Below are 19,648 nucleotides of genomic sequence, written 5' to 3' on the forward strand. Positions count from 1 at the left end.
TCTACAGAGTCCTGTGTTTCTGGACTTGTCTTCCTCTGCCTCCAGTTCTTCCTGCTTCTTCTGGCTTCTAGGATGAAGATGTTTCAGGGACTACTTGCTGAAGTTCCGTCTAGTCAGACATAAATTAGGAACCTAAAATATGTTATGTATAACTTGGTTTGCTCATAAAATTAATCATGTTTGGTATATTAAATTTTTAAAGTAGAGTTTATCCAGATAATAATTACAAATAATTAACTGAGTTCACTTTTTAAAGTTTTCTAATATAACAATAATTTTATGAGCAAACCAAGTTATACACAATACATTCCTTTACATTCCTTAAAGTGGCTTTCCTTAATCTGGTGTCCTACAGATACTTTGGACTACAGTGCCTAGCATTTCTGACCCTTGGCCATCCTGCCTGAGGCTGATAGGAGCTGAAGTCCAAAATATCTGGAGAGAACCAGGTTGGGAAAGGCTGTTCTAAAGCAACAAAGTGACTTTAGATCTGTAAAGAGTGCTAAAAAGAAAAGAAAAGTAAAAAGTATTGCTTATTTTATATCCCCCCCCCCCATTTTGGGGTTTTTTTTCCCATGGCTTCAACATTTCCAGAAATTTACATCTCTATACCTAAGTACAGCTGTGTGAGGAACTAGTATTGGGCAGGTCTCAGTACTGTATGGCCAAGCAAACTATATAAATAGTAGTGATGGTCCTGGGGGATCTCAACTTCCATGCCGAGGCCGCTGTATCCGGGGCGGCTCAGGACTTCATGGCCGCCATGACAACCATGGGGCTGTCCCAACATGTCATCGGCCCAACGCATATAAAAGGACACACGCTTGATCTGGTTTTCTCAACTGGGCAGGTGGATGGTGATCTGAAAGTGGAGGAATTAACATCTGTCCCTTTGTCATGGTCAGATCACTTCCTGCTGAGGTTTAGACTTCTGGCGGCCTTTCCCCTCTGCAAGGGTGGGGGACCTATTAAAATGGTCCGCCCCCGGAGATTAATGGATTCCGATGGATTCCAGAGGGCTCTGGGGGATTTTCCTGCTGGTATGGCTGGTGCTCCTGTCGAAGCCCAGGTCGCTCTGTGGAATGCAGAGATGACTCGGGCGGTTGACACGATCGCACCCAAGCGCCCTCTCCCTCTGAGCAGAGCCCGGCCAGCTCCTTGGTATACACCTGAGCTGAGGGCAATGAAGCAAGAGGGGAGACGGCTAGAACGCAGGTGGAGGAAAACTTGTGCTGAGTCTGACCGAACACAGGTAAGAGCCCACTATCGAGCCTACTCTGTGGCGGTGAGGGTGGCAAAGAGGCAGTTCTTTTCCACCAGCATTGCATCTTCTCAGTGTCGTCCAGCGGAGCTTTTCCGAGTGGTTCGCGGCCTGTTACATTCTGGGCCAGGGAGAGAGACGGTGGAACCCTCGGTAGCACACTGTGACAAGTTTGTGCGGCACTTTGAGGATAAAGTCACTCAGATTCGTCATGAATTGGACACCACCATTAATGCAGTTCCATTGGTAGAGGCGTTCAGAGCACCGTCTGGTCCAGTTTTATTGGATGAGTTTCAATTACTGAGGCCTGAGGATGCAGACAAGGTGCTTGGCCAAGTCCGATCGACCACTTGTGTGCTTGACCCTTGCCCTTCATGGCTTATTAAATCAAACAAGGAGGGGTTGTCCGGCTGGGTCCAGGAGGCTGTAAATTCCTCCTTGAGAGAGGGAGTGGTGCCTGCTGCTTTAAAAGAGGCAGTAATTAGACCACTCCTGAAAAAGCCTAACCTGGACCCAGAGGATGTTAACAATTATAGGCCAGTGGCCAACATCCCCTTCCTGGGCAAGGGGCTTGAGCGGGTGGTTGTAGGACAGCTCCAGGCACTCTTGAATGAAACGGATTATCTAGATCCATTTCAATTGGGCTTCAGGCTTGGTTTTGGAACGGAAACTGCCTTGGTCGCCCTGTGGGATGACCTCTGCTGGGAGAGGGACAGGGGGAGTGCGACCCTGTTGATTCTCCTGGACCTTTCAGCGGCTTTCGATACCATCGACCATGGTATCCTTCTGGATAGGTTGTCTGGGTTGGGAGTTGGAGGCACTGCACTACAGTGGTTCCGCTCCTACTTGGATGGCCGATTCCAGAAGGTGGTGCTGGGGGATTATTGCTCTGTGCCATGGCAATTGTGCCATGGGGTTCCACAGGGCTCTATTTTATCCCCCATGCTGTTTAACATCTACATGAAACCGCTGGGGGAGGTTATCCGGAGGTGTGGGCTGAGGTGCTATCAATATGCGGATGACACCCAGCTCTACCTCTCTTTCTCATCAAACCCAGGTGAGGCAGTGGCTGTTCTGAACCAGTGCCTGGGCACGGTAATGGACTGGATGAGGGCTAATAAACTGAAACTCAATCCAGACAAGACGGAGGTACTGTTAGTGGGTGGTTCGTCTGCCCGGCTAGGTGATATTCAACCTGTTCTGGAGGGGGTTGCACTCCCCCTAAAGGATCAGGTTCGTAGTTTGGGGGTGCTCTTGGATCCAGAACTGTCACTTGAGGCACAGGTGAACTCAGTGGCACGGAGCACATTTTATCAGCTTAGGCTGGTATACCAACTACGCCCTTATCTGGACAGAGATAGCCTAGCTACAGTTATCCATGCTCTGATAACTTCTCGTCTGGATTACTGCAATGCGTTATACGTGGGGCTGCCTTTGAAAACGGTCCGGAAACTTCAGCTGGTCCAAAATAGGGCAGCAAGATTGTTAACAGGGACTGGCCTGCGAGCTCATATTACGCCAGTACTTTTCCAGCTGCACTGGCTGCCAGTCCATTTCCGGGCCCAATTCAAAGTGCTGGTGTTAACATTCGAAGCCCTTAACGGCTTGGGGCCAGGTTACCTGAAGGATCGCCTCCTCCCATATGTGCCTGCCCGGACCTTAAGATCATCATCAGCGGCCCTTCTCCGTGAGCCCCTGCCAAAGGAAGTGAGGCGGTGGCTACTAGGAGGAGGGCTTTTTCTGCTGTGGCACCCCGGCTCTGGAATGAGCTCCCTAGTGAGGTTCGCCTGGCGCCTACATTGTACTCCTTTCGGCGCCAGGTGAAGACCTTTTTATTTTCCCAGGCTTTTTAGCTTTCTAAATTTTTATCTTTGCTGTTTTAAATCTGTATTTTAAATTCCTGTACTGCTGCTAGGTTTTATTGTGGTTGTATTGTTATATTGTGGTTTTAATGTTCTATATATTTTAAATTGTTTTATTGTGTGTTGTTTGGTTTTAATTTTTGTGAACCGCCCAGAGAGCTTCGGCTATTGGGCGGTATAGAAATGAAATAAATAAATAAATAAATATAAATAGTGGCTGGGCAGGTCTCAGGCCTTCAGTTATGCCGAATTTTGAAGGCTAAGGTGTTTCTCTTTTCATTAATCCTCTCTGTCTTCAGACAATTATATCTCAGTTTAATAAGTTTAGATAAAAACAATCGTCTTGCCCACGCACCTTCCTTTGCCCCTCCCTTTGTGGCATAAGCAATCAAACCCGTATACCTCTAACCACAATTTCCCATTCATCTGAACCAGGAAATTATGGTTAACAGTTTTGTAACAAGCTAGGATGTTAAACCAACTTGAAACCATGGTTTAATATCCTGACTTGTTCTGAAGCTGGTAACCGTAGTTTCCCGCTTCGGATAAAATGGGGAAATTATGGTTAATTAGAGGCACTCTAATTTGATAGCTTACACTGTGAAGGGCCTGCATTTGTGGGCAGAAAGTACAGTTATATCTCAGCTTATTAAGCTGAGGTATAATTGAACTGGGCCATGGCATGTCATGGAGACTCAAGCTGACCGGTTAAGTGTTGTGTGCTCCATTGTTGACCTTTGTTGATGACCTGACTCACACAGCTGCAGCTGCCCCCCTTAGCACCAACACGACAACTTGCATTGGCTTAAATATCTGGGAGTAAGTCCCACTGAATTCACTGGGGCTTCCTTCTGAGTAGACAAGCATATGATTGCACTGTTAAATTAGCACTAGGAGTTAGTAATGCACATGTTCAGTAGCTCGTATGCCAAGGAAGTGGATATGAAGAACTTGCTTGTGAAAATTATTTACTATGTTGCACTTGGGTTGGATCTGGAGAAAATGGAAATCTTAAGTGTTAGTTGTATAAATGTTCCATACGCTTGGTTTATACAGTGTTTTAATGCTGTGTGACAACCACAGAATATGGTGGTGTGAGAAAGGAGCAATGTCAAAAAGTGTATTGTTAAAGGGAGAGGCTGGGAAGAATTCATCACAGAGACATCTTATTAAAGGACCCATCAGTATTCTTTGAAGTTTTCTCATTCTTAAGGAACCACTATTTTTGTTAGAATCTGTAGAAGAGTCAAGGAACTGTTAACAGTTATTACTCCAGATACTAACCAACTGAATTTTATAGAGATGTAATGCTTTTCTGGATGGGTACTGATGAGTCTGTGTTTGTGTGAGTCTTGTCTGTCTGTCTGTGTGTGTGTGTGCGGGCGCGCATGCACGCACATGTGTTTGTTATACCAAGCAAGGAAAGTTCTGTCCAGCCTATAGGCTACTTTACAGTACTTTGCCTACATGTAGGCAGTCTAAGCTGCTTCAGTAGAGTCTTTTTATCTGGGGAATGGGTGAGGTGAGAACACATGATACAAATGCTGAAAATCTCCATGAACGAAAAACTAGTCTTTAACGTCAACTCATTTAAGCTTAGTCATGAGATGTTTGATTGACTCTGCTTAGCATTACCTCCTTGAATAACTCAACCTAGAGAAATTGTTCAATTCAAGTATCTGTTGAGAACTGCTTTACATGTTAAGAATTAAGAGGAACGCCATAAGAGCTACTGCATCTATTTTTTCAAATAATGTTGGTGTGCTGTTCATTATGCATGCATTCAGCACAACTACTGAATATTTATGATAAGTACATCCAAGGTGTTATCTGATTTTTAGTGCTTGAATTTCTTGATCCTGTAGAAATGTCTGTTTGCACCCTTGTAAGAAGAAACAGTACAGCTAATCCTAATATGGCTGAAGCTAAAGATAAACTCCTGAAGTATGAGAGAAAGGGAACATTTTATAGCCTTTTAAGCATTTAAGGAAAAAAACGGTGAAATAGACCTTGACAATAATTGCATCAAAATAGTTTTGACAAAGTGCAAGAAAAGCTGCCAAAAGCTCCAAGTCAAAAGAAATGGTGTCTGTTTGCCAACCTAAGTTCCTTTGCTGAAGAAACTCTCTTCCCAGACTTGGAAAGAAAGGTGGCAGCAAGTCCAAAAACTGGAATGCTTAACAATATTGCAGAAGAACCTGCTTTATATACACTGTGCTTATATAACTTAAAAGGCACTAGTATAAACTGAATGGATACTGTAAACCTTTTTATTTATAATTTATTTGGTTGTTAAATCTATATCCTGCCTTTATACCAAATGGCGGAACATTTTTGTCAATCTTACTTATTCTATGGTATACAGTATTTATTAGGCTTCTTGAAATGTTTCAGTGATTAGCTTCATCTAGTAATTGATGTTGCATTATCTGTGGTCTGTCAGTTTATGGTCCATTGCAAGGTAGGCTCCAAAAGTGCTTTGTTCTCTTCCGCATCATCTTTGCATTGAAGCATGTTTGCTTAAAGGTGCTGCTTGAGACCTGCTTTTGAGACTCATAGTTATGTGTCTCACTTAATTAAAAATATAAACATAAGAAAACCCCTGATGGATCAGACCAAGGGTCCGTCTAGTCCAGCATTTTACCTGTGGGAAATTCACAAGTAGGACATGAGTGCAATAGCATCCTCCCACTTGTGTTCCCCAGCAACTGATATACACAGGCATACTGCCTCTGATACTGGAGGCAGCATATACCCATCATGACTAGTAGCCATTGACAGCCTTATCCTCGATGAATTTGTCTAATCCCCCTTTAAAGCCATCCAGATTGGTGGCCATCACTACATCTTGTGGTAGCAACTTCCACAGTTTAACACTCTAGTGTCAGGCTTCACAGACTGTGAAATACACCTCCTAAAGAAGAGAAATGACTAGAAAATAAATTAATTCATTCTTGCTTTCTGTGTCTCTTCTCTCCCCCACCCCAGCATAATTTTTGTGCATCTTGACACTTAAAAGCCACATTATGCACAGTGTTTACAGGGTGCATTTGCATGTCTGCCACTGTGTATAGAAGCCAGTTATCCCAGACCAGGCCCCACGCCTCTCTAACTCAGTCAAGTCACTGCCTGCCATCTTGGTTTAGGTAATCTCTCAGCCAGTGTAACCCAGTAGACCACTGGAGCCATAGGCATCCAGGCTGAAGGTGAGACATGGGATACCAGTTTATATGGCAAGCAAGTCTGGAGAGCAAGAGGAACATATTCATCATAGGAAATGGATCTACATCTGCCCAGAGTACTTTGCCTCTTAGGCACAGAATACTTCTAATGCTGAAAAAGTTGCTTGTGTTCAAATACTTCTCCCCTCCCCTGGCACCAAAACGGTGTGTGTGATTTGGAAGGTTGGTGTAAAAGTGTAAAAAAAAAAAAAAAGCACTCTGTCATTACAAGTGGCATCTCCCTCCCACCCACTGTTAGGGGCATATCTTCTGCCACAGGTGCTGATTTGGTGCGGAACAACTGATGGCCTTGTACCCCAAGACTGATGAAAACCTGGATATAGTCCAGTTTTGAGGGAGGGAAGCTGCTATAGAAAACTAGAAACTTCAGGAAGATGTTCTGTGTGTATCAGATGGATGGTAGAAGAGCTGGTTACTTGCCGGAATGCAGTTTTACTGGTCAGACCAATACACTCTGTCTTACCCTTTCTAAAATGGAACTCGATCCATTAGCTTGCATTGGCCAAGTTATAAGCATGGTTTTTAAAAAATAAATCCAAGGTGTAGTAATATTGGTAGCAAAGATTGTATTATTGGCTGTGTTGTCATACATGTAGCACAATATAAGTTTAAGAGTTGGAGAATGTGACTCCTTCTCAATAATCCTGATGATTTATTCATGCCTTGTATGCCTTTCATGTTTGTTATACTATTTCTTGTTATGTAAAATGGAAAACTTCAAAATAAAGGGCTTTTTTTGTTTGGGTTTTAAAGAGAGAGGTGAATTTGTATTGCTACTTCACTGCTAGAACTGCTACAGAGTATATACCTTACTGCTGGAAAGTTTGAATTTGATGAGCAAATAATTCAAGGTTAAATTTAACGTTAGAAGATTCAGGACTAGTTTTCCTACTGTTTCCCATGGGCTTTTTGAAGGAGATAATGCAGATGTTTTGAAGTGTAACTATTTAAACTACTTATATACTGCTTGATATCATAAGATCTCTAAGCGGTTTACATAAAAAATACATAAAATGCAATTTAAAACCAATGTAAAAACAATATAAAATAATACATTAGAAACGTTACAAAAAGAGTAGAACAGGGCAGTGTGATTACAAGTCGGAGAAAGCTTGAGTACTACTGTCCTCCCACCCAAAACAACTGAGTTGAGCATATTCTTCAAAAGTAGCATTGCCCATATTCTGTCTCTCAGTTCAAGAGAATACAGAATAGCCCCTCCTTTACCTGTCAGTGTGGGGACAAAACAGAAGGGAGTTGTTTACTTCCCTACTGACATAGCAATGCAGACAGAACACTTCTATGCAATCTGCGGTGAAATGGCTTATGAAGGTTTTGTATGCAATACTTTCCCTTAATTTTCAACAGTTAAGATGCTGCTTTATACTGAGTGAGACCGTTGGTCCATCCAGCTTGGTAATGTCTTCACTGCAGCAGTCATCTAGGGTTTCAGACAGGGATCTTTGCCAGCCCTACCTGGAGATGCTGGGTATTGAACCTGGCACCTGCCACATGGTGCTGTGTCACTGAGGTACAGCCCAATGTTGCATTGTACCCTCACTTTCTAACAGTAGCCCACCTGTTTAGTGTACCAGCTAGACATGCCCTCCCCCAGGACACTCCATTCCACCCCCTGCCATTCACTGTCTTGGGCTGGGGGGATTTGTGTGGGGAGAGGAGTACTCCTTAGGTTTTATTTTTTAAGTGTGCCCTAGTATATTGATACCTCCCCCTTGTTTCCTAGTGGCTCCCTTTTGGCTCCATTTGTGTCAGCACTCACACTATGCACTATTAGAAGGAGTTACACCTGATGCGATTGTGTATCCCCCTCCCCCTTCTTGGTTTGTTGTTGGGTTAAAACTCTGTTTCTCCCTCAACAACCCAGAGTGCCAGATTTGGACATTACACCAAACAACGCAATTACAGGGCTTTCCTGGGTTGTTTCCTAAACTGGATGCAAAACTGTAGTGACAAGTGGGCAGGAGTCTGTGTGCTTGCTCCCTGCACTGATCAACCATGGGTTAATTAATTAAGTTGGACAGTATGTGTGAACTGTGTCACTGACTTTGAACCTGTCAGCTAAAGGAAAAGCATTAAACCTAAGTGCCTCCTATGGACTGCTGTACATAGCAGGTGGATGGATGGAGTATATACACTGTTCTGCTTGTAGAGGTATGGAAATTCAGCATGATTTTCACGTACACCATCATATATTGGTGTAGACTTTTCACTCTCTCACACACACACACTCTGGAGAAATATCATGTGAAGCAGACTTTTGTGTGTGTCAGTCTTCTTAAGGGATCATTGGCAGAGAGACTAACTTGTTTTTAAATGGCTGGCGTTAGATTATCTAGGAATGACACACAGAACTCAGGGTATATGTTTGTGCAGCTGGTTTTTCAGACATTCTGCACAGTAAAGGACAAAAAGAAAGTGCAAAAGTTATGTATCACTACCTGTTTTGTAGAAGTGTTAAGTATTAATGAAAAGAGTGGGAATGTGAACCTTTTAAGAGGCTGCCCTGTTAAAAGATCTGTGTGCACTGAAAAGGAGTGGAAAAAGGAAATATGTGTCACCGCCCCCGCCCAGTTCTGAGTTAAAACTGTGAGCCCAGTGGAAAAGGCACAGTCCATTAAACTTTGCAATCTCTTCTGCTTTGTTTATATCAACGCTGGGCACTTTTCCCCTTTATGGGGTGAAAAATGAGCAAGTTGAGAAGCAGGGTTTTGCAGGCGAAGAGCTTGTATGACGTATGAAGCGATGATTCCAGGAAATAGTCCAAGATCTGGTAGACTTTGGACAGAGTGTGCATGGATTTTTAGAAGCAGAGGAACCGTAAGGTAATGTAAATGAAATCATAAGGCTTTGGTGCTGGTATTCAGAAATTTTTACTGTGTCTCTCTGCCTTGGGGGTGGGAAGCAGGTTATACAGCAAGCATAGGTATAAATATTCTGCAGGCAGAAGCTCAGCAGATTTGTAGTTTTATTTAGAATGCTTTGGTGTGACATGCGTCTCCTGTGTCTGCAGGAAGCTGTGTTGTCCTGACATTTGAGCTGGCAGTTTCTCTTTCAGCTGAGATATTTTAGACTGCACTGGAAAAGGGTCTGCCTGAATAGTTCTTGGTATGCCAGCTCTGCACAGTATAGGAATTGTAAAAGAGGCTGTGTGAACAATCCCAAATGAATTGCTGCTACTTTAGACCACTTTGTTTTTAAAATCTGAACAACTCTATCTTTAAAACACCTCTGCTGACAGCTTAAGTTTTATTAAGTTTTTGTATCCCTTAGAAATCCTCTAAGCTATATTGACCTTCCTTATGGTATACTGCAGTACAACTCACCTTCTATAGTAGAACAGTATATGTAAAACATAGTAGTGATCTACTAGAAATACAGGATTGGATAGTAACTATAAACATTGTGTTTTGGTTTTTTAAAATGGCTTTATGCAAAACCTACCAGAAACGTATACACCTATGTTGTATTTTAAATTTCAGCTGAAACAATCTTAAAATGAAAAGTGCATGCTAAAAATTGAATCAAGAGAAATGTAATAGATTCTCCAGGATGGGACACGGATTCTGGTGTTTGAATAGTGTACCTAGAATTAAACTTTATGTGGGATTTTAAGCTTTAATGTGTGGTTGTGTTCTCTTACAGAAAAAGATGAAAATGCTCTGAATGGTGAAGATGACAGAGATCAGAAAGATCCATATTTTGTGGAAACCCCTTATGGTTACCAGCTTGACTTGGATTTTCTCAAGTATGTGGAAGATATTCAAAAGGGAAATACTATAAAAAAGTTGAACATACAGAAAAAGCAGAAAGTGACACTACCTTTTGCAGCTGTCAAAAACACCTCTAGCCAATACAGCGGATGGACATCAAATGAATCCCTTTCTTCATCCAATAGTGATGAAAACAAACATTCATCTTCACTCTTTGCAGCACGAAGCCCAGCAGGCGCCACCTCTGCAAGGCCATCCTTGTCCTTTGAAGCCTCTCCAAACTTCCTAACGATCCCTGAAAGCAAACAACTACTGCCTCCTTCACCACAGCTGCCTAGGCACAACCTTCGTGTCACAAAAACTCTAATGGAAACACGGAGAAGACTGGAGCAGGAAAAGATCGCAATGCAGGCCATCCCAGGAGAAACGCGAAGGCCTAGGCTTTCCAGTTTTGGAACCATGGGCTCGACAAGCTCCCTTCCTTCCTTTGTAGGATCCAGTGGACACAACCAGATGTCTCAGCAGTTTCAGAATGGATATCAGAGCAGTGGAGACTATAATCTTTACCTAGCATCCTCTTTAGGCAGTTCCATCCGGCATAGCCCCTTGAGTTCAGGTATATCGACACCTGTGACCAATGTGAGTCCAGTGCACCTACAGCACATCAGGGAACAAATGGCTATTGCTCTGAAACGCCTCAAGGAGCTTGAGGAGCAAGTAAAAACTATTCCTGTGCTCCAGGTTAAGATTTCAGTATTGCAGGAAGAGAAGAGGCAGATAATGGCAAAGCTCAAAAGCCAAAGAATAGTCAACCAGAATGACACAGGACATTTCAGAAAGAGATCTTACAGTGCGGGAAATGCAGAGCAGTGGAAGCATCTCTCTCCAGTCCGAGCGAGTGGGGAACTTTATATAGATTGTGAGGAAGACATGGGGAGTGCAGAGCATAGCCCAGAGAGGGTAGAAGAGTTTAGGCAGTTGACTGCTGAAATGCAAGCCTTGGAGAAGAAAATCCAGGACAGCAGTTATGATATTCCATCTAACCTGCGAGTGAACCGAGCAAGTGTAACAAAAGAAAACAGGTCAGTTGCTGTAGGTGCAGAGGAAAATATGAATGACATTGTTGTATACAACAAAGCTTTGAGAGCATGCAGGGATGTAGCAGTAGAAACAGAGCTCAAGACTAAAGATTCTATTGTTGGGGTGACGGAGGGAATGCTCGGTCTGTCTACGGAGGCCGAGAGGGAAATAGAGCTCCAGCATCAGACCATTGAAGCCCTTAAAGAGAAAATCTACCGGCTAGAGGTCCAGTTGAGGGAAGCCACTCATGACAGGGAGATGACCAAATTAAAACATGAGCTCCAGGCAGCTGGGTCCAGGAAAAAAATGGACAAGGCACTGATGGCACAGCCCCTTGTCTTCAGCAGAGCCGTTGAAGCAGTAGTACAAACCAGAGACCAAATGGCGGGAGATCACGTGGATGTTGTTGATTCGTGTGTAGGGAGCTGTCTTCAGATGAGTAGTGTTGGGGTATTGTGTCGGCCTATGTTGATGAGTTCAGCTGTGGGTCCAGATGTGCCCATGAATTGGTGGATTGTGAAGGAGAAAAAAGAAGTGTGTGACCGGTGCACTGGGAGCTCTGTTGAGATATGCAACAAGTGTGTGGGCACAGAAAGGAGCATCTGTGAAACTGGGGTCAATACAGAGGAGTCTGTGGACAATCTAAGACTGTGCAAGGCAAAACTGAAAATCAAGGAAGTGCGGTCAATAGGCTGTGGAGACTGCTTGGATATGACAGTCTATCCAGCAAACAAAACCATGTCCTGCAGCACACAAACAGAGCTTAACTGCAAGGCAGATTCTGGAATCATGGCAGTGCCTCATACAGCTTCCCAGGGAACCATTACAGTATTAGAAAAGACTGACCAATTCACCAACACGGAAATGGCTGCCTTGACAGATTCCAGCACCAACACTTTCCTGAGCACTTATGATAAACAGACGAACACTGTGATTGTGGAGATGAAGACTGTGGCTGTTGGAGATGGCAGGGTCAAGGATGTAAATATAGCTGCTAAATCCCGTTCCATTGGTGTGGGAACTCTGCTTTCTACCACTGCTAGCTTTGATAAATCGTCCCTAGCAAAGACCAAAGACTGTGGGGTGGGGCAGATCAGTATCAATGAGAACTATCTGGTTGGCCTGAAAATGAGAAACATTGCCTGTGGTCCCCCTCCAGTGTCCGTAGCACCACCCAGCACTAGAAGTATTGGTGTTGGGGATGAATCTGTGTATGAAGCAAGCAACCTTGTGGAGGGTAGTCCACTCCCTCTGCCTGAGATGAGAACTGGCTTGGATCACTACATTGAACAGGTTCAGAAGCTTGTTCAAGAACAGCAGATGCTTCTTGCTGAAAACTATTCGGAACTAGCAGATGCTTTTGGAGAGCCTCACGCACAAATTGGCTCTCTCAATTCTCAGCTCATCAGCACTCTGTCTTCCATCAACACTGTCATGAAATATGCGAGTACAGAGGAACTGCGTAACTTAGATATACCGAAGCAATGCATGGACAAAACTGCTGCAACAGGTATGTTGAAACAGACTTTCTCATTTGTCTAAGTTGGTGATGTCTTAAAGAGGCTCTTACAAAACTGCTTTATATTATTATTTGCTTCTCAATGGAATGAAAAGCCCAGGAAAGAGATTCCTGTCTTAATACTACAGATGACACTGAAGTGATGAGTGGTATCAGTGCTTGAATGCCTAAAATAGCTAAAAATACCCAGTGGCTGGGTAATGGTCTATTCTCTTTCCTGGGTATTTAACCTTTATATAGTTAAGATCTTAAGAGCTCAGACCCTCCTGAATGGCAGGATATGACTCTAAAATTATGACTAGAGGTATTTTATAGATTAGAATATCTATTACCATAAGTAGTTTCATTTTTGTGAACATTTCACAAGTGTTTTCTTTGCCTTTCTACTTTTTAATTTCCCATAACTGATTCTATTTCTTTTCATTGTTGCTTGCTTACAATAAACTAAGCAGATCTATCTTTAAACTCCTGCTCTAGATATAGCCTGTCATGCTAAATACTATTGACAATTGTGCAAGACATGGGGGATGTGAGCCACACCACATCTTGTAATCTAATCTGTCACTATTTGTGTTCTAATTACTGAAAGAGAAACTGCACAAAACCAATACTTCCTTAAAGGTGGTCTAGGTGTTTACAAGATTTGTCTGAACAGAGAGATCACATGCTTATCCCATCCTTCCATCATTATAAGAAGCCATTAACAATGAATTTGTACCATTGTATCCATTCACCTAGGCCTGCTTGTCACTGATGTGTTTGGGCTGCACCGCTTCAGACTGCAGGTGGGGGCTCACATGGCTTGAATGCACTTCCATTCCAAATATTCCAGCCATCTAAAAAAAGAAACTCGATGTCTGGGAGATGGATTCTACAGCAGTCCTGTCCCTGAAATACTAGCCTATGTGCAGGGATTTTTAACATTATTATTATTGATTTATATGAGCACCCACCTGCATTTTGAAGTGATACAGCCCATACATAGTTTTTGCTACCTCGGGGAGAACTAGGCCCTAGACAATTCTGTCTATGATTTGGTCTCAAAGTTCTCTCTCCCTGTTGTAGTGAACTGAATCAAATTTACTGAGGTGTATATGGGCACAAATATGCAATTTAGCATTCATTAAGAAAATAATATTAAAAACAAACCTGCAGTTCTGAGCAATGTGAGCAATTGCATAGTACAAGAAACAAATAAAGACTTGTTCCAGTCAGGAAACAGTCAGGAAACTGAAATGAAATGCAACTAGTACTGGTCTTGCCAATTATTTAACAGGTTTTCCCCCTAAGGGTAAATATAATCTGAATAGGATGCTTAATACATTGTTTCTCTTGTATGTAACTTGTTCTGTGCTCTGCTTCTAGATTTTAGCTGCTCAGTTGATACAGTTCCATAAACGTGATGGTAACTGAGTAAGAGTTATCCAGTGAGAGGAAGTTTCACTTAAAGGATCAGAATACTAAGGAGGTGTTAGTATGCCATTTTGTCCCTCCATTTTCCATATTATGTCATCCATGGAGATCAGAGAGTTCATAATACAGGTGGAGTCATGGATCAGCTGCTAATAAAGGCATTTTACTGGGACTTGTATTTCACATTCTTGCAAAAACTATTAAGGCATCATTTTGTTTTAACATATAATGCTGTCATATGTTGTGCAGGAAGCCTGCATAATTAATCACTTCAATATTATATGCCTGTATAACACCCCACTAGTATTCTCAGTTTTTTACTTTTTCCACTGCTCTTGAGTCTACACTTCCCTTAAAAAGCATAATTGCTTCCACAAAATAAGTTTTAAAGAACATGATGGGAAGTCACATAAAAGTTTTTGTTTTGTTAAAATAAAAGCAACATCAACAAAAAAGTTTGCATTCTTTGTTTTCATCAAATGTACCAGGCAGTAGCTTAATTCCTGTGGAGGGGTGCAGTTGTTTCATAGAATCATAGGGTTGGAACAGGTCTACAAGACCGTCGAGTCCAACCCCCTGTTCAGTGCAGGAACCTGATTCTCAGGCAGTCTCCCATCCAAGTACTAACCAGGGCTGACCAGGCTTCGCTTCCGAGATCAGACAAGATCAGGCGCATCCAGCCATTTGCTTGTTTGTGTGTGTGTGTGTGTGTGTGTGTGCGCGCGCATGCATGCACATATGTGTATATATGTAGGAATGAGGAAAGCAAAGCAGGCAAAGTACTGTGCCATTTACTAGTGGGGGGGAGGGGAGAGTGCAAGAAGAGATGCCAGTATCTCCCAGCTGCCCTTAGTGTCTTCTAAGGAGCGCTCTAAAACTTGGAGGTTGCGTTCTTCTACATTTCACAAGATGAATTCGTCATAATTCACTGACACCATAATCCTATGTATAATCCTATTCAGAAGTAAGCCCTATAAGGACTAAGTCAGTAGGACTTCCTCCTAGGTAAGTGTGCATAGGATTAGTATCTACTGGAAGAAACTAGAAATAATTCATTCTCAATATGTTGTAGGGCTATACCTGCTCTCTTTTTAATATTGTATGTTTTGCTTTGTAATCGACTCGGAAAGCCATGAGTCACTTTTCAGTGGCTAATAAATGTTTTAAATAAAATAAATTATGTCTGCCCACTCACCCCAGTTTTGGCAAATACCTGCAAAACATCCAGGCAAAATTATCATTTCTGGGAGGCAGAGAAGTGAGATACAGAAGTGACCTACAGCCTGGTTAAAGAGGGGCTCTGTTTCATCTCCAGATGTTTAGATTTGCCCTGTAGGAGGGATTATTGATAAATTTTAGTTTCAGTCAGAGAACAAATAGCATCTTCATATACAATTAGGAATTGTCTTTGAGTTCCTGTAAGAAATACAGGATAGTGATTTTAAAATAAATTAAATTGAATTAAAATATCTGCAAACGTTTTCAGTTAAAATTGTTTTGCATTCATAGGTTCTGGATTGATCTTAGTGGCTGATAATACATCTGATAGTATCAGTTCAGGAATTCATATTTCAGTTATTATTTTAATTGGCTTCTTTTTAACAACATCCAGCAGATTTTATTTTTGTAAAGTGTGTCATTTCATGTGCCTCATTGGTGGAGCAAAAAAGTTGACCTAACAGAATGAGAGTAACTGTGACCCAAGGGAGGCAGGAGTCTGGCTTAAAATACCATCCAACTCCCTGGTTTATATATTACAGCCTTCCCCAATGTGGTTGCCGTCTAGATGTTTTGCTCCCAGCATTTCTGACCAAGTCCAAAACATCTGGAGGGCACCACACTGGGGAAGGCTGATACATTATATCACTTGTAGGGGCCCTCTCTATTATCTATATTTCAAGACAAATTACCTATTGAATAAGATTATATTTTTCTTTTTAAAGAGGAAGTAAATCCAAATGCCATCTTACAATCAAATGACGAAGAAGGTTTTCTGTATGTATTCAGAGAAACATGAAAGAATAGCACAGCTTCAGTAGGAAGGGAAAGATTTGAGTCAATAGGTGCAAAATGAAATTGAACTCAAGAACTGGAACCCCCAAAGCATGTTGTGCATATGCTCATGATTTGAGGAGGGGAATGGATGGATGGATGATGCTGAAATAGCATCATCCATGCTTTGAGGTTCCTCCTCTTTGAAGGAATTCCATTGTGGTTGAGTAGATTTTTCTGGATGTATTCTATGTATGCATTCAGTCGATATAATATTGTTATTTACTTCAAATCAAATGTTTTCTTGAATAACTGCAGTGAGATAACAGCTACCATCTTAGACACACTTACCTGACAGTAAATCCCACTCAACTTAATAGGACTTCTGAAAAGACATGTATAATATTGTAATTCATTTATCTCTGCTAACATAGCACCACCAGTGCTATGTTAGTATTCAGGGTTGTATTCAGTGTTGCGCTAGTGGAAAAAATACAAGAAGTGTCATTATCCCATTAGAGGTTTGCAAGTTCTAGTGCAGGGGTGGGGAACATGTGGCCTTCCAGATGTTGTTGGACTGAAGCTGTCCAAGTTGCAATCCACATGTTCCCCATCCTTGCACTAACAGAACAGTGAGTGCAAGCAACGTCTAGCTAAATGAAAGTGAAATGTGTTGCGCAATGCCTTGTGCAAGCTGAATCAAAATATTGGATTTGGCACTTGTGCTCACCTGAAAATGATTTCTGCAAGAGTTTGAAGCTTTGCACTAGTGAAATGACATCATTGGATACAACCAATTTTTTGCTATCTAAACTTAGGCCTTTTTACTCAATACTTCCTGGGGAATAATTTCAGCCTGGCAAGAGCCTGGTGGGGTGAGTAACATGTAAGAGTGAGGAAGATCTCGTATTCAAATAAACTTAGTACAGCTCAGTTCATGTGTTACTTTACCTATACTGTAAGTGGGGTGCAGGAACGTGTATGCCCTTGTTTTAAGGAGACATGAATTGCATCTTTTCTTCATTTGATATTATAGCATCATTCAAGGCTATGAGCTGCTCAGCCTTTGAGGGGAAGCTTATGCCTCACAGTTTTAAGGACCTGGATATAAGAGTTAGAAACTCAAAACAGGAATGTGTGGCTTTACCTCTTCATCCTCAAAGATGCATCCTATATAATTTGTTATTGTATTGCGCAATTGGAGTGGAAGAGGTCAGTGGGGAGGGGAGATAGTGAAGAGAGGCTGACTGAATATACCAGCCTTCCCCAACCTGGTGCTCTCCAGATGTTTTGGACTCCTATCGGCCCCAGCCAGCATGTCCAATGGTCAGGAATGCTGGGAGTTGTAGTCCAAAATATCTGGAGGATACCAGGTTGGGGAAGGCTGGGATTTACTTTGTAACTTGTGAAAGTGATTGAACCACTTCAAGAATGTATTTTTAATAACAACAGTCCATTATTTATACTTGGTGATACACTGTTTTAGATTGTTATTCTGTGGATGAAACACCTGAAATTATGTGTAGAAGAAATATTAAGGAAAAGCATTTTAGTTTGGCAAAGCTTGGTTTAGTAACCTACTGTCTTCCTTGCTAACAGAAGAGAATTTGCTAAACGTTCCTCGTGGCCACACTGGTAGTTCCCATTTAGTTTCAAGCTCAGTGTTGAAACTGGGACAGGAGATTGGGACCATAAGTAAGAAGACTGCCATACTAGGAACAGCATCGGACCGAAAAGCTTCACCTTCCCAGGACGGCACAATGTCTCCAATTAATCTAACAGATGACCAGCTTGCCTCCGGGCTTTATGGTAAGTCTATGTTCAGATATATGTTTTCTTTTGTTGGCCTCCTTATAGCATAGTTCTCAAATGATACACGCAAAGGAGAAAATGTTATTAAGTTATGTAGGAGAAATATTCCCATTGGAAGGACAACGTGTACCCTTGCTCCATCAATATTTTTAACATTGCTTGTTGTTTACAATCCAAACAGTTGTTGAATACAAAATATAAGTATCTCAGCAGCCAAAACATAATAGTATCCTGTCTCTTATAGCACAAAAGAAAGGAAATGTATATGTCAAACTAAGCTGTAAAATGGACTGTCAGTTGTCTGACGCATCTCATCAAATTTCAATTTGCACTTAATAGCCTTTTGACACCATGAATTAGGATTTCCTTGGCAAGGAAAAATGGTCCAAGTGCAATCAAAGTAGTTGATTATTTTTTATGGGCTGTTTGCAAATAGATTAAAATATATATTTTTAATAAAGTTAGGCCAAGTTGTACAAGATTTTAGAAGACATCGTGGGGAGGGTCAGAGAACCTGCACACTTATTGAAAGAATGTATTTGGTTACGTGGGTTAGGCCTGTAACCAAAATACCTAGTGGTGATGCCACCCGTGCATTCAGCCAACATGTGAAGGGGTTCTGTATGTGTACGATGTATACATGTAGAACCCCACATGCAGGGGGCTGGCCCAATCAGGGGCCCCAGTCATGTGGAGGAGCTCTATACACACACACGCACACACCCCAATACACTAATATGCAGACAGTGGGAGGACGTGACTGCTGAGTGTAATGGGGATGTGGCTAGTCTGTTTAGCTCCAAATGCAGGGAGTGTTTTGGGCACATGAAGAACACAACTTTATGTGCCCATAAACACACAGTGTGCCTTAAATCTGTAGGTTAACCAGAACAGCTTAAGACCTGAAACAAGCTGCACGCACAATGGTGCAAAACCTTTACTAAAGTATGTTCTTGGCACTCTCTCTAACAGTATGTGCAAATGATGGCATGTTGAAGTCCATTATGAAGAAAAAGGATGGGAAAAAGGATGAGAATGCGAAGAAGAATCTGCAGTTTGTCGGTATAAATGGAGGGTAAGAAGTTCCAGCTCTGAAAGAAGTCCACGCCATCCATAAGGCTATAGAAACAAAACTTTAGACATTAACTGATGCCAAGACTTGGTTACAAGATCAAAGTATCACAAAATACAACTTTGTCCAGTTGAACAAACGCATAATTTCAGTGGGGAGAGAGAAAGAACCAGATTACTGAGACAACGTAAGGACTTTCCAGGCTGTTGGCTCTTCATGCAATAAACACACATTATTGCATGGGCTCCATATGTCTTTCTGAGGTACCAAAACTGTTGTGTGTAAATCCAATTTTTCTAGCATTTGAACAGCAATGTTTTGTTCCTGGGAAAATGTGTTTGTTTCTGTAGCTAACTTTTCTTGTTGAGATGTTTGGGAGTCCCATGGAATGTCCCTGCACTTCTCTACTTTTCCTTCTGCAACATGCCACCTCCCCCCGCCCCCCCTGCAAATAGATGGTGGAATAAGCACACAAGGCTCTCTGGCTCCCATGTAGCGATGTCCCACTGTTTCTTGAAACTTCTCACTTCCCCCACCTTCTTCCTTGAGCTGTGATGTCCTCCTTTTCAGAGGAAGAGTGCAGCATATATCTCCCATTATTTAACTGAAGAGGTAAACCAGTTTATTCTTTTTTCAGCAAAGCTACCCTCTAAAGCATTAAATA

At 42.0% G+C, this 19,648-nt stretch overlaps 1 protein-coding gene across 8 annotated transcripts in view; it reads left to right on the plus strand.

Annotated features, from left to right (window-relative positions):
• The window catches only part of KANK1 (KN motif and ankyrin repeat domains 1), a 163,722-nt gene that overhangs the window by 123,645 nt on the left and 20,429 nt on the right, over positions 1 to 19,648 (plus strand). For 7 of the 8 annotated variants that reach the window (XM_084834366.1, XM_084834372.1, XM_084834367.1 and 4 more), the window contains 3 exons: positions 10,029 to 12,686; positions 17,700 to 17,909; positions 18,885 to 18,987. In XM_084834366.1, coding sequence (XP_084690492.1) covers positions 10,029 to 12,686; positions 17,700 to 17,909; positions 18,885 to 18,987 — 2,971 coding nt within the window. Of the gene's footprint in view, positions 1 to 8,961; positions 9,209 to 10,028; positions 12,687 to 17,699; positions 17,910 to 18,884; positions 18,988 to 19,648 lie in introns of those variants that run through there. The other variant, XM_084834369.1, reaches the window with a different exon arrangement.

This window comes from Heloderma suspectum, chromosome 2, assembly GCF_057233095.1.
Source record: "Heloderma suspectum isolate Gila_16-S chromosome 2, 16-S_ref, whole genome shotgun sequence".
Classification (NCBI taxonomy): Eukaryota; Metazoa; Chordata; class Lepidosauria; order Squamata; family Helodermatidae; genus Heloderma; species Heloderma suspectum.